The following is a 16,595-nucleotide window of genomic DNA, read 5'->3' on the forward strand; positions in this document are numbered from 1 at the left end:
CAATACTGACGATTTAAGGAGGAGAAAATCAACTTTTTTTCTTAAGTGTAAACTGAAGTTCATGTTGGGGATGGTGTTGGACTAGGGTAATCAACATAGCTGTGTCAGCCACATGGACAGGGTGGTGCAGTAAATAGCACATCTGTCTAGTAAGCAGGAGACCTGGGTTCAAGTCCTGGCCTTGGCACAAATTTTTGTTCATTACTTCAACTTCTATCCTTATTGTAGATAAAGCTGAGGCTCAGTATGTCTCTGGGAAAATGTAATACCAACAGATAAACATTATTATAGTAATTTCAGAAATTCAGCTCACACTTTGTAGAAATTCCACAAAATGGCAGTTCTTGGAGGTGTGTAACTCACTTCCAGTTATCTTTGTAAATACATGAAATTTGCATAACACACAAGTGGTACTAATAGAGAAAAACAGTTGACATTTTAGATCACAACCATCATATTTACGTAACAAAACTAGTACTTTATGAGTTGATCATAAGCTGCAATAAAAACTTGTGGTTATAATGCAATTGGAGGCATAGGGTATTTTCTTGAGATATTATCAGCCTCAGTTGTTCAGTCTGAGCCAAAAGTTGAGCGATAGCATGGAGATGCAGATAAATTGGTTATTAAATGATTTTATCATATATGTGATCACCTACTGGCATGTCTTGCAGTGAGAAGTTTTGGGAATAATCAGTGTCGTGTATATGCTTGACATTCATCAACTATAGGCACGATCTAGATTAATAAGAAATTGGAAGTAAAAACTTCAATAGCTAAGATTGCAACAGTACAGAATTTTTTTGATTTCTGATTTCAGCAAGTTATGTTGCCATCTTCAGATCTCATGTAACACAATCCAATGAATCCTCACCACGTCCAAATTACAGTGTGTCACTTCGCAAAAAGACATTTTACAGAATAATGTGCTTGTGATCGAGATTCATTAAAATGTATTGCATAAGATCCAAAGGTAGCAACATAGCTTGCTGAAACTGGCAATCAAAATAAATGCAGGACTATAGCAATCTTGGCTGTTTGAAGTTTTTATTTCTAATTTCATAAACAGCGTCTGCTGTGTTAGAAAGATGGCTTGGCTATCAGAGACAGCAAGTAGTGTGGCATATTTTCACTGGATTACACTGTATGAAGAGAGGGTAGACATTTAGAATCTCCACTAGGCATCAGTTGTTGCTGATAACACCTGCAATTAATAGCTAGCTACTGATCACATTGAAAGATATCGTGTTCTGCCAGCTTATGAACCAGTATGATTCTGTAGAATATGCTGTTATAGAATGTCGAAATGAGATCAAGAGTTATTTGAAAACTCAGGTGCCATTTATTTCTAATCAAGTAGTCTAGAGTATCATGATTTCTAATCAAGAGATTTCTCTGCAGACAAATAAGTATATGCCGTGTTCCAGAGCAATTTCAGTTACTTTGAAGAAGCATGCATTATACGGGGTGGCACAGTTAAAAGTAACCTGCTTCCACTTTGAATGCAAATGCTGTAGCGATTTAACACCACCATCAGTTCTGTGGGGCCTGTATCTGACAGAAGCCTGAGCAGCAGGTTCACAGTTCAGAGACAATGGCCACATCATGCGTATTTTGTCCTTGCTTAAAATGATTGCAGGTCACTGTTAAATGATTAGCAAATAATCTCAGGGAAGCTGTGGTTCAATTTTTGGGGCAGAGCACAAATTGCATCTGGCAAATTGTGCCTCAGCTCCAGCTGGCTTTTCTGTAACGAATATTACAAAATTATAAATCAAGTACCACTTAACAATTGCAGGGTCTACGTATATTTTGAAATAAAACATGAATATAACCCATTTTAATACATTTAATTATAAGTCATATAAGCTTATTCTAAGACACAGGGAGAGACTTATATACATTATGTCTGCTCTGTTCAAAGGAGACAAACAAAATAGATGCAGTATGCTGAGAGGAGCCATGCTCCTCAGTTACATTTTGTTTCATATAAACATGTGACATTTCATATCTCCAATACATTTCAACCACAGGATGATTTCTCTGACGTAGTTCATCTGAATTCACAGTTCATACACATTTTACTACATTTTTCACAGACAAGGTGAAATATTTGCTTAGGAAAAAAGTGCATATTTGCAAAAGAAAATCAGTTTGAATTATTTTTATATTTAAAAAGAGATGCCTCCTTCAAGTAATACTTCATTTTAAGTAGGAGTTGCATTCATTTCTGAGGAACAATTTCCACCTATAAATAGCCAGTTTTTTTACAATTTACATATTTTTCTGAAGCACATCTACCCCAAAATTATTCAGAGGGTGCAGTTTTATACATTTGCAAGAAAATATATTCTTGCAAGTGGATTATCTCCATTTGAAGGGAAGGCTTTGAAAGACTGAACAATTTTGCGGCCCATCTATCGATTCTACTGCTGGAGAAGATTCATGTGCCAATTTTAAAAATGCGGCAGCTTCTCTAGTTCTGCAAACACCTTTTCATGATCTGATATGAAATGTAGAAATGCTGCAGTGTCTATTGCAGAATTCTTTTTATATTCAGATACTTTTAGAAAATGAAAAATCCTTGTTTCCAATACCTTTTTGTAAGATATCCAACTTGTGATGGAAAATGGTTACACTGTGTATCAGATCACACATTCACTTCCTGTTTCCATTTAACTTGATGTTGAGAGCATTTAAATATTTCAGAATGTCTTTCAGGAAAGCAATATGTAGTGCATATTGCACTCATTTGCTATGGATTCCAAGTGGTTCCTTGCTTCCTGTGCATCCAAGTTTTCCAGGTATGAGGTCACTTGTTCTGTCTTTGCCAGAAATATTTTCTTACTTACCCTTTACTTAGACAGTGAACATTGTTGTGTTGGAGTGGGTCATATCCAGATGAAACTCCTTGAACTGCCTGTGCTGAATAGCAGAATGAGGTATCATAAAACTGATCACCTTGACCAAACTGTCCATTATACCTTTCAGCATAGTTCTGTTTTGCCGCAAAGGGCTGTCTGGTGAATTATGCACTGATAAGACTGTAACCCAGCATTCTTATCCATGATTACCTAGCCCTTTTCTTTGTTCATCATTCCTGGGGCCACTTCCATTGAAATGCAAACAATTGTATCAGAATTAATATTTGATTTTGTCATGGAATCATCAAAAAGTTTTGAATAAATCATCTCCACTAGTTTGCTTTAAAATGCAGCAATGCTTCCAATTCATCCCTAAGTACTTTACTTTGAATGTCAAAAAATCACACAAAAACTGACATTAACCCACCATAACAGTCCAATGATTTATCTAGGGGAATGGTGTAGCAATATGCCTTTTGTAAAAGACAACTTTTGTTGTCAGCAGCAAAAATTTATGTTCTTCTTGTATTGCTTCTTGGAAACAATTCTTGAATAGTAGCAACAATTTCCTCATCCTCTCCAAAACACACTGTTTCCATTCCAACGTACATTCTTTTTTTATGGAACTGCCAATTAGTTGTTTTGGAGTGTCACTTTAATTTAACACTTTTAACAACAGTGACCATGATTTTTGCATTTGAGGCGAACTGGAATGGGCTTAGCCCTCTCAGGCTGTGTATGATAATGCTGCTATGAGCTGTGGTGCATGAAGTGTAGCATAGTGATTAACATCTCTGGCTGCCATGCTGCGAGTCATGAGTTCAAACCCAACCACGTGCAATTATTTATTATTTAGTATTTATCATTTCTAGAAGGATCTTGAAATATCTTATGTGTGTGATGTCTATATATTCTGGACTATTTGATGTTTATATAAATAGCAACTTTCGGGAATATTTGATGTTTGTATAAATAGGTGCACTCTCTGTCCAAGAGGTCAGTCCTGTACTGGCTATAAGTTGGTGTCAATAATAAATATGCTACCAGTTCTGAGTACTGTACTTCATTGATAATCCTGCTTTCAAATTTGGACTAGATTGTGGTTTTGATGTAACACTGCTTGTTGTAGACAGTGGGTACTTCAAAGCATTTACATCATTATGACTCCAGTTAAGCAACATAAAAGATGATATGAAATTTCCTGGCAGATTAAACCTGTGTGCTGGACCGAGACTCTATAACTCAGTACCTTTGCCTTTCGTGGGCAAGTGCTCTACCATCTGAGCTACCCAAGCACGACTCACACCCCATCCTCACAGCTTTACTTCTGCCAGTACCTGTTCAAGTCTCGGTCCAGCACACAGTTTTAATCTGCCAGGAAATTTCATATCAGCACACAATCCACTGCAAAGTGAAAATCTCATTCTGGAAACATAAAAGCTGTCAGCTACACTGACAGGAAGTAAAATATAAGCAGTACATTTTCTTAAGAGCCATATATTCAGGAGAGAGATGAATTCCAGAACAGCAGTAAGTCAGCTGCACACAAAGCCTCCATAAGTGCTTTCTGTAGACACTGATCAGGACTTGACGAGTGGACTGAAAGGATTTAACTGAGTCACCAAATAAAGCTATGTGAATGATGTGACATGTTTGACAAATGTGTATTTTTACTTGGATGGCACAGCCCAGTAGTGGTTTGACAATGACAAAGAGAAGCTCAATAGCTGGGACAAATTCCAGGCTGAACTGAAGAAAACATATGATGACAATCAGCAACAAGTCCACTTAGCAGAACAACAACTGCAGAACAGTGGCCAATGTCACAGTAAAATGACACAATCATACGTACAGAATGTTTCAGCCTTTTGCGATATTGTGAACATGAATAAGATAGGAACTGACAAAATGTCACACTTCATGAAATAGTTGCTGAAGGCACATACCAAGCTTTCATGGTAAAGGATGTCACAGCGACAGAGGAATTCATCAGATGGTGCCAGTGTATCGAGGAAATGCAACAGAGAAAGATTCGGACTAAAGATGTATGACCAACTGCTGAATGTGGCACCTATGTCAGTTATGGGTGAGCACTATAAGCTCACTTCTATCGTATGCCAGAAGTTAACAGAAGAGATGCAGCAATATATGGCAGCCAAAATGTTGGGCCACATAAGCAAAAGGTAGCAGCCATGAATGTTGACCCCACACATCAGGAGGTAATAGAGAATGTTGAAGAAGAAGTGTATTGATCTTTAGCACCAATCTCTGCCACCAGCCAAATGCACCATAAAAAATGGACTTGGCCAATTCAGAATTATGCCACAACTGTCAAAAGACAACACAGCATCCAACCAATGCAGATGTAACCAACTCCTCTGCCAAGTTCAGTGCAAGGCGGAACAACAGACATTTGGAGAATGGAAACAACACATTGGTATGTTTTCACTGTGGGCAATCTGGACACGTTGTACTGTATACTACTACAGAGAATGATGGTTGTGACTGTCATGCTGCAAGACATCAGCCACCATGACAGTCCCATTCACACCAGACAACTGCACATTAGATCAGATTAGATTAGATCCATTTTTTGTTCCATAGACCCAAAAATTAGATAATTCTCGTCAGCGTGGAATGTGTCAGAAAGTATAACATGAAAAACATAAAACTTTTGAATATTATACTTAGTACTCTGATCATTTGTCAGGAGAGTGTCAGAATAGGTGAATACATTATGGTAAACGGGAACTGCTAATATTTACTGAATTAATACACTGTCAGAATGAAACATTGTTATGCACTTTTAATAAATTTATCATACACAAAACAGCTAGTCTTGACTGTTGTGACCAAGTGCTTTCAAAACTGAAATCTAATAGACGTTTTTACTTAACCTTGTCTAACAGTCCCTGTTAAGATACTCATCTGTAGAGCAGAAGGAGTTGCCTATTAAAAAGTCTTTTGAACTCTGTTTAAACTGTGGTTTATTTAAAACCAAGTTTTTAATGGTTGCTGGCACTTTATCGAAAATGTATGTTCCTGAATATTGGACCCCTTTTTGGACCAAGATAAGTGATTTTAGGTCTTTATGTAGATTGTTCTTATTCCTAGTATTGATACTATGTATGTATTAGTTGGAAATAGAGATGTATTACTTGCAACAAATTTCATTGTTGCTTAATGTCAGATCATTACAGTTGACCAGTGGGGTGAAGTCTCTCACTGTACCTTGAACAAGGCTGCTTCCCAACATGCCACAGTCATTCTGCATCACTGTATGGAGTTGCCAGCCGCGTGACTAGCTACAGACTATAAGAATGTGAAGTGAGGCGATCAACTATGGAGGTGAGGGCACCACAGATGAAAATCCCCTGTGGGCGACAGCTGCCAAGATGACAGGAAATCTCATCGAAGTTGTTATCGATGGCCAACCAGTCCAGATGCTAATGGACTCACGAGCTTCTTTTTCTGTAATGTTGAATGCTTATTGTCACCAGTTAATGAAGACTATTTTCACAAGCTGCAACATGGTCATAAATAAAACAGTGACCCGAATATAGAATAAATTTACTTTACTTTATGTCTATGGTCACAAATTTTTTGTCATCAGACTGCCAGTTTCAGTGCCGATTCTGTGTTTAACATTGACGATGCCACTATGGCTGCATTACATTAGGCCATATTTTTATAAAACAGATGGTCATTATAGACCGATACTGGTAGTCTGATGACAAAAAATTTGTGACCATAGACGTAAAGTAAAGCAAATTTAATGATGACTATGTTCTGTAATAAGAAAGCGATTGTGTTGAAGGTCATAAATGAGAAATACATCCAGCCGGCAGGATAACATATTTCAAAAATAATTATTATTGACAGAATACAAGTATTTGAATTTCTCGTTTTAACAAAATGCAGTTGTGATGTTACTCTGGTATGGGACTCCTTGTAGGCTCCTCAGAGAATCATGGACCATGGAAGATTAGAGATCCAGATTGCCTAAGCTATTCCAAATAGCACACATGACAAAGATTGTTGTGGGTAGTTGTCTGCTGTTGAAGATGTAGATATCCCGCCATCAACAATGAAGTGAGTTCCAGTCATCAGTCGATATGAAAAGTTAAATGGTGAAGCTTTTGTTGACTGCAAAAGCTACTCAGGCTCTCAAAAGAAATCTACATGCCAGTGATAATCATAAGAGCTGTAGGTGATCAAGGAGAGCTTTGGATCATTAATTGTCATAAGCAGCCACTTCTCAAAGCTAAAGGTATATGTGTAGGGACAGCTGAAACAGTCCAGGAAGGGCAGCTTAGAGTCTTTGACAAAGGATCATCTCAGTGACCACTACAGTGCAAAGGAGAAAGCTACTATGAAACTGCCAAAGGATCTGACCTCACCAAAAAACAATGCCACCAAGTAATAGTCATTCTGCATTAGTTTTCATATGTTTTCAAATGGAGAAAAGACAGACCAAGGTGTCCACGATAAAACATCATACCAACATTGGGGATCATCCACCAATGAGACAGTGCTCATATAAAGGGTCAAAGGTTGAATGATGGATGATCTGGGAGGAAGTGAAAAACATGCTGCAAGATGACATCACTGAACCTTCAGAGTGTCGTTGATTCTCTCTGATGGGCCTTCTGAAGAGGAAGGATGGTACATGGTGTTTCTGCATTGAATGTTTGGAAAGAGCAAAGTATTTCTCAACTATTCTCAAACTATTAATAACATGCCTTTTTATCCTTGACATTTTGACAATACTAATGATTTGAAAATTGTGATTTCTGTGTTATTAGTTAATTTAAAATTGAAATAATCACTGAATAAGGCAAGTTTTTCTCATTGTTAAAAAATTTCATTAGCCTTCGAAATAAACAAGATGCTCAACCAAAGTGTTCCATCGGAGGAAAAGTTTGGGAACTCCTGGTCTAGAGTACTTTCAGAGGCTGAATGAGGTACTCTACAACCAAAAGAGACTGCCGTGGCATTGTTTGGGACTTCAGCAAGTTCTAGCCATATTTGTTTGACAAACCATTCACCATAGTGACGCACTGCCATCATCTACGCTGACTGACTAATGTGCAGATGCTGTAGCATTTGCACCCCATGTAGAAACCTGCTGAAGGATGCTCTGCTCTGCTCTTCACCATACATGTGTCAGACCTAAGTCAACATACAAGTAACTATTCTCTGGACAGCTGCTTGACAGTGTGCTGAGTTTAGGTATAATGTCACCAGGCTAGTGTAGGACAATTACAAGTCCAATCTAAAAAGTTTTTTATTTGCAGCTTAGATCCACTATTACAATTGCAGAAGGACTTAATTGCACACACAGAATGAGTCAAATATCTCTAGAATTTAAATTGGCTGAGAAATTAAAGCTTGAAAATATTTTTGGTGGTCCAGTTTCCAACCTTCTGCAGTCTGTATACACCAATTGCCGACCATTGGAATAGAGACTTATGGTCAGTAAGTGGACCTTAGTTTCTTACAAATACACAAGAATTTTTGTGAGATCTTTATTACTAGAGCCTCCCACTGTGTCTGAAAATATTTTATCTGGGCTACTGTTAATGTCTTGGACGTGAATCAACAACTTTTCAATGCTATCAGGAGATTGTAGACAGTACTGCACCAGTTCCTTACTGGGATGCATCTGTCGTGAGCATAATCAGGGTTGCCACAAGTTCTGGAAATCAGGGAATACCAGGGAATTTCAGACATATCAGGAAAATCAGGGAAATATCAGGGATATTTGAAAAAACACTGGAAATTTCTCGCATTTATCTCAGTAGCATGAAATTGTTCGTTTACTGAGATGTCATGCTTCGTTGGTGGCTAAGCGCAGCTAAGTATGTGCGCCGCTCCCCTACTCTTTCATCCTTAGTGCTTCTCTCCTTCTCACCTCTCCCCTCAGTTTGCAGTCAGTGCTGCCACCATTACTTGCTGCTGGCGTAGCAGCTGCCGATGAGAGGCTGGGAGGCTTGAGGAGTGGTTTGTTTGGATCTGATTCCAAGAGAATGTTGACAGAATGGCTGGAGACAATGGTCATGTGTGCACGAGTTGTGTCTGAGTGATTGTGTGAATGTGTGTGCACTCTCGTTTTCTGACAAAGGCTATTTCCAAAAATTTAGTTGTGAGTGTGTGATAGTATTTTTCTATAAGCCTGTCTGTGGCTCAGCTATCATCTTTACGGTGAGTTGCTACCTATCCTCATTAGTATTGCTTCACAGAGTATTTTTGCAAGTTATCTGTTGCATGGATGATCATCCCAGTCTCATTTCATCAACATGATGTCTGTGACGTGTGAATAGCTGGCTGCACGAGTGGACTTCTATTATGAACCAAAACTGCAGGCCATTTCTGCGGGTATCTCTAACAGATCGGGCCTTCCGATCTCAAGCCCATAATTTCCCACTAACATGTGGGCCCTGCTTGTTGGATCTAGTCTCACTGATCTGCCTGCAGACCAGGTCTGTCTGTGTGTGGCATAATGAGGTGGATTTTCATGCTTTATCGCTGGACCCAGGACTGTGGTGCTCCTCAGCAGGCCAGAGGCCACGGGTGATGGATTTCAGGAATTGCGACTGTCTCATCGCAAACACATTGTACAGTGCAGTGTTTTATAGACATTTTATTTATTCTAGTACATTTTGGCACTTCAAAAGTAGTTTATATATTAGAAAGAATGGATGATAAGAATAAGAAAATTGTAGCAGTTGCTGGCAGTTTGTATGCTACGTACTCATGTATTTCTTGAAAGAAAGATCACACAATATCTGTAGAATAATAGACATAACACAGTGGGTAATAACCAACAATAACAAACATAGTAGAAGCAACATTTTATTGGTGGTCACCTGTAGTGTTGGTTTACACAACTCTTCCCCACCTTATATGTTTGTTTCAAAAGGCCTACTTTTTCCTGAGGTTATTTCTGAAAACAGTGAAGGTATTTTATATCTGTTTTGTGACTCCAACAAAATGCGCATTTTTGTCATTAAATGTGTTTTGCTTTATTGAAATAACATCATTGGTCTTAATGAAACACATATACCATTTGGCTTGCTTTTTCCATCTAAAAACAGTTCATTACAAAAGATGTTGCTGTTAGTACCTAACATTTTTGCTCAGATGCTTAGAAATATGTCTTTACTTATCCTTGAGATCTCAAAATTTGTCAGGAAAAATGCTAAAACTTATGTGGAAATCAGGAAAATATCAGGAATTTCACTTGGGGAAACTTTTGGCAACCCTGATAATATGCCTGATGGATGTATATGTTACAAGTCAGAGTGGTGTTCTTAAACACTTTTTAAGTAAGAGGAGAAAGCTTTATGGCATGCACCTGACCACAAAAATTTCACGTCCTTTTTTCTCAGCTGATGGAATGGGTATCAACTTCCCCTAATAATCAGCCTTCCCAAGAAACATTGCAAATACCTTTAATTGTTTGGAGCCTATCAGTTGTCAATAGCTTCAGTGTGTTTCTTCATGGTTGTAAGCCTACTTTTGCTTTATATACACTCAAGGTAATCGACAGTCAGCTCAAAGAAGTTTCATTTGTCCAAGTGACAACACAGGATGTTAACTTCAAGTAATTCAGATGTCTTAGAGTTCTGCAAATATTGTTCCCATGTGACCGCAGCTATGATTACAATATCCAGATAGTTTGCACAATTTGGAATACCTCGTACAAGTTGTTCAAGATTCCTTTGGAAAACTGCAGGAGCACTTGTAACCCCAAATGGTAGCCACAACAACATTTTTAATACTAAAATTTTTTGCATCTCGCCATTGACTGGCAATCATATGTGTGAGACAGATCTAATCAAGAAAAGTATTGGCTTTTGGTTAGCTTTGCCAGCAATCCTCCAGTATAAGAATAGGCTAAAGATAAACATTTTACTTGGCATTCACCATGCCTCCATGTATTCTAATTAGCTTCTTTTAAAAATGACCGTGAGGATCACTGAAGTGTTCATTACTTTATAGTCCATGCAGCTCATTTTGTTGAAAATATACAGAGTGAGTGGCACTGGATGTGCTTTACAGAATTTAGCGACAGCTAACTGTTTTGTTTTAATGATATAAACACATCAAAAAAAGTTTTGCATCACCTCGGTTCTGAGAGTTCCGGGACCTGTACAGGAGATCAACATAAACATCATTTCCACCCTTTTTAATGCTCATGAAAACCACACATTGCATATTGTACGATCATACAATGAGATCTTCAGAGGTGGTGGTCCAGATAGCTGTACACACCAGTACATCTAATACCCAGTAGCATGTACTTGCGTTGATGCATGCCTGTATTCGTCGTGGTGTACTATCCACAAGTTCATCAAGGCACTGTTCATCCAGACTGTCCCACTTATCAATGGCGATTCCGCATAGATCCCTCAGAGTGGCTGGTGAGTCACATCGTCCATAAACAGCCCTTTTTAATCCATCCCAGACATGTTCGATAGGATTCATGTCTGGAGAACATGCTGGCCACTCTAGTTGAGTGATGTCATTATCCTGAAGGAAGTCATTCACAAGATGTGCACGATGGGGGCACGAATTGTCATCCATGAAGACGAATGCTTTGTCATTGTGCTACTGATGTGGTTGCACTGTCTGTCAGAGGATGGCATTCACATACTGTACAGCCATTACAGCAACTTCCAAGACCCCCAGCAGTGTACCTCGGCCCCACATAATGCCATCCCAAAGCAGCAGGGAACCTCCACCTTGCTGCACTCTCTGGACAGTGTGTCTAAGGCGTTCAGCCTGACCGGGTTGCCTCCAAACATGTCTTCGACAATTGTCTGGTTGTAGTCATATGCGACACTCATTGGTGAAGAGAACGTGATGCCAATCCTGAGCAGTCCATTCAGCATGTTGTTGGTCCCACCTGTACTGTGCTGAATGGTGTCGTGGTTGCAAAGATGGACCTAGCCAAGGACATCGTGAGTGAAGTTGTGCATCATGTAGCCTATTGCACACAGTTTGAGTTGTAACATGACATCATGTGGCTGCATGAAAAGCATTATTGAACATGATGGCTTTGCTGTCAGGCTTACTCAGAGCCATACTCCGTAGGTAGTGGTAATCCACTGTAGTAGTAGCCCTTGGGTGGCCTGACCGAGGCATGTCATTGACAGTTCCTGTCTCTCTGTGTCTCCTCGATGTCCGAACAACATTGCTTTGATTCACTCCAAGACGCCTGGACACTTCCCTTGCTGAGAGCCATTCCTGGCACAAAGTAACAATGTGGATGCGATCGAGCCGCGATATTGACCGTCTAGGTGTGCTTGAACTACAGACGACATGAGCCATGAAACTCCTTCCTGGTGGAATGACTGGAACTGATCGGTTGTCGGACCCCCTCTGTCTAGTAGGCGCCGCTCATACTTGTTTGTTTACATCTTTGGGCAGGTTTAGTGACATCTCTGAACAGTCAAAGGGACTGTGTCTGTGGTACAATATCCACAGTCAACGCCTATCTTCAGGAGTTCTGGGAACTGGGGTGATGCAAAATTGGCTTGCAGATCTATAGTAGGAAGACATACAGTACTGTTAAAAAGAATTTAACAAAAATTGTAGATTCAGTTGTCACTGTCCGCTGTGTGCATGTGCTTGAAAGTTTTTTGCACAACTGAATCTTCGTTCCAGTGTTCCATTTGTTGTTATGGGCACTGGCTTGATGATGTACAGTGGAGAGATGGCTGGTGAATTTGTTGATTGCCAGCCTAGATGAGCAGTTGCCAGATGTCCTGGCTTGTTGCAAAAAAGGCCGTGACTTTGTTTGTGACTGGTACTGCAGTGTGGATATGATTTTAGTGAGCTGGTGGTTTTGGATTGTCTAAGCAACAGTGAGAGGAGCACTACTGAGATGTTGAGGAAGGTGAATTGCTAACTACTTATCTATCTACTTTACCATCAGCTGCTAGAGTACAGTGTAACTCTGAGCTCACTGAAGATGATGATGATGACCATCAGGCTTTTGCTACAAAGAGCTTATCTTTGAAAATAGCATGTCCTGGTACTGATGTCTCATGAGATACAGCAGTCCCTAAGGGTTTTGAAAGACTAAATTCCTCACTTGTCTCCAGCTCCCTTGCAAAGCACTGTTCTATGACTTCTACCAAATGTGATCTTGTTAGAGATCCCACTGAAAAACATTTGTCACAGGTCGCTGTAAGGAGAACAATATCATATAATGCTCAGACCATTGCCTTGCTTCCCTCTTCTTCATTGCCATCCACCTTTAACCTAAAACATGCTGCTGTGTATAAACTATAGCTGCATATTTCTAAAAATTCTCTACAAGAGTTATGAAAAATATTTCCTTTAGGCGTATCTATAAGCTCTCTTCATATCTTGCCTTCTTCTTGCTCTTAACTGTACTCAAAGTAACATAAAAGTGACTGTGGATGTCAATTGCTGGTATTTGTCCAGATTTATTATCAGCATGGAGGCCACTGTCTCGAGCAGGAACTCCTCTGCAACATTGTTTACTATTACAAATTACTGTTACAAATTCACAAGTCATCTCTCCACAGTACATCATCAAACTAGTGCCCATAACAACAAATGGAACACTGTTCAAGCTCAACTCATAGTAAACAACATTACAGAGGAGTTCCTGCTTGAGACAGTGGTCCCCATGCTGCTAATAAATCTGGACAAATACCAGCAATTTTGGAGTACCATTCCAACAGAGCCCTGAGGGAGTTTGTAATATGTAGCCAATTCTATCTTGGGGCCGAGGTCATGCCAAATATAAATACTTTTCCACTAGTTCAAAATGGTTCAGATGGCTCTAAGCACTATGGGACTTAACGTCTGAGGCCATCAGTCCCCTGGACTTAGAACTACTTAAACCTAACTAATCTAAGAACATAACATACACCCATGCCCGAGGCAGGATTCGAACCTGCGACCGTAGCAGCAGCGCGGTTCCGGGCTGAAGCGCCTAGAACCGCTCGGCCACAGCGGCCGGCTTTCCACTAGTAAATTCTAATGTAGTTACTAATATTTTTGGACCTCACTCTTCATATTTTCTTTTTAACTTCAAATTCAATTCAAACAGCAATATCTTCCCTCACAAAAGAAGCATGAGACTTCAGTAACTAGTCATAACCATTGCTGTCTCTATCAGCACTATGATGAAACCAAATGGTGTATTGCTTTCGTCGACTTAGCCAGAGGCAGTGAGTATGACCCACAACAAGTTTCTTACTAGGGAAATGAGAGGTTTGCAGTGCCCTCATTCTGTGGTTTGGAGGATGGTGGTTCAAACCCCATCTGGCCATCCAGAGTTCGGTTTTCCATGATTTCCCTAAATGATGGTTCCTCTGAAATGAGGCACAGCTGATTTTCTTCCCATCTGTCCACAATCTAAGCTCATGCTCCAACTCTAATGATGACCATTCTGTCAACAGGACATTAAACTCTAATCTTCATACTATGGAGAACTATTGGAAGAGCCTGTACTAGATGAACACATTTAGATGCAGAAAGAGCAGGTGAAAATATGTTTGTCATCAATGTTATAGCTGCAGTGCCAGTGGCTTTATTTACTGCTTGTAAATCTCCACAAAAAGTAATTAGCATATTATTTAGTTTCTCTTGTATATTGTATACATTGTTTTGTACATAAAAATTTTTAAAAAACTTCAGTGTCTAGTTGCATCTATACGTTATGTTTCCTTTCAAAGCTTCCACCACATCTCTTCAAGTGATAATGTTCAGATAGTAATGGCTGTTAATTTTAACCATTTCACTGTTTGCAGTTGGCACAGCAGTTTGGATTTAAGTATGAAACCAACTGTGATGTTGAGTCAGCAATTCACCTTTTTGCCAAAGGTGGAATTAGCATGTGTGCTCGCCATCTGGATGGAGTTTTTGCCTTGTGCATCATAGATAGCAACAAGCGCCGTCTCTATCTCGCCCGTGATCCTTTTGGAGTGAGGCCCCTCTTCCGACTTCGATCTGGCTCAGGAGTTCTTGCTGTGTCATCTGAAGCTAAAGGTAAAGCAGTTGTGGTCTGATGACATGACATCATTGTGTGGGAACATGAAGTCCATGAATGGCTGCAAATGGTCGCCAAGCCGCTGAATATAACCATTTCCATTCAGTGATTAGTTCATTTGCACCGGAGGATCCAGCACATTTCGTATAAACACAGCCCACACCATTATGGAGCCACCACCATGTTGTACAGTGCCTTGTTGACAACTTGAGTCCATGGCTACATGGGGTCTGTGCCAGACTCAAACCATACCATCAGCTTTTACCAGCTGAAATTGGGGCTTGTTTGACCAGGCCATGGTTTTCCAGACATCTAGGGTCCAACTGATATGATCACAAGCTGAGGAGGGGCAGTGCAGGTGACATCGTGCTGTTAGCAAAGGCACTTGTATCAGTTGTCTGCTGCCATAGTCCATAAATGCCAGATTTCACCACACTGTCCTAATGGATACATCTGTCATATGTTCCACATTGATATCTACATTTATTTCATGCAGTTTTGTTTGTCTGTTAGCATTGACAACTCTATGCAGACAATGCTGCTCTCAGTCATTGAGTGAAGGCTATCAGCCTCTGCATTGTCCATCATGAGAGGTGATGCCTGAAATTTGGTATTCTTGGCACAATCTGGATGCTGTGGGTCTCAGAATAGTGAATGCCCTAATGATTTCCAATTCGAATGTCCCATGCATCTAGCACCAACTACCATTCTGCATTTAAGTCTGTTAATTCCCATCATGCGACCATGATCACATTGGCAACCTTTTCACATGAATCACCCGAATACAAATGATAACTCCACCAATGAAATGCGATTTTATACCTTGTGTGGGTGATACTACTGCCATCTGTATATGTGCGTATTGCTATCCCATAACCTTTGTCACCTCAGTGTAAAAGTGATGGAGTTTCAACTGCCTCAGTCCCTTAAATTAATTGCATTTACTTCGAAACTGAGACTGAAGTTGACATTTCTCCAAATGAAAAAAAAAAAACTTTACCAGAGTGTAAGCTACATTTTATCCATGCTCCAAAAAGCATCACATGCAAAGTATGTAACACTGATGTGGTATGATATGATATATGATACCATGAACCAAGTGCATATGCTTAACCTACACCTACCTATCAGAATGACTATGCTCAGTAATTATAAGTTATTACATAACAAAGCTGTTACAACACTAATAATTGTAGAATATACTTCTAAATCAAATGAGAAACACTGCATTATTATTGGACCATGTGACATTAAAAATGGTGGTTTTATTTCATTCATATAACAGTAGATGATTGACTGAAACACTAACCCCAGAAATTGCTGTTGCTTTGCTCTATTACACAGTATAATGTAACAGTCTTTGATACCATAGGATATCTTCTGGTCAAGTTGATTAGTAAAGAAACCAGTCGACCTATTTTAAAAGTTTTGGCAATAGTTTACCATCTTGTACAGGTGATTAACAGCTTTGATCAATAATTTGAGTAGCTTGTTTGATCCTTACTTAATTTACAGTTAAGAAAAATGATATGAGGATGATGAATATTTTATTGTTTTACATCATGTGATGACTCTTTTTGTTACATAAAAGTATGTTAATCAAAATAAAATAGTGTTAAAAATGATGACATGTGACAGTTAAGTGCTGTGTAAATGATGGCATTCATCAGATTTTAAAAATAATTATGAAATGCTAT

At 39.3% G+C, this 16,595-nt stretch overlaps 1 protein-coding gene across 3 annotated transcripts in view; it reads left to right on the top strand.

Moving 5' to 3' along the window:
• LOC124615558 (asparagine synthetase [glutamine-hydrolyzing]) overlaps window positions 1-16,595 on the top strand; it is a 231,326-nt gene that overhangs the window by 37,136 nt on the left and 177,595 nt on the right. For all 3 annotated transcript variants that reach the window (XR_006979801.1, XM_047143533.1, XM_047143534.1), the window contains exon 4: window positions 14,660-14,897. Coding sequence is in view for 2 of the 3 variants with exons in the window: in XM_047143533.1 (XP_046999489.1) it covers window positions 14,660-14,897 (238 nt within the window). In the remaining variant the exon portion in view is untranslated. The remainder of the gene's footprint in view (window positions 1-14,659; window positions 14,898-16,595) is intronic.

The sequence above is a fragment of the Schistocerca americana genome, chromosome 5 (genome assembly GCF_021461395.2).
Source record: "Schistocerca americana isolate TAMUIC-IGC-003095 chromosome 5, iqSchAmer2.1, whole genome shotgun sequence".
NCBI lineage: Eukaryota > Metazoa > Arthropoda > Insecta > Orthoptera > Acrididae > Schistocerca > Schistocerca americana.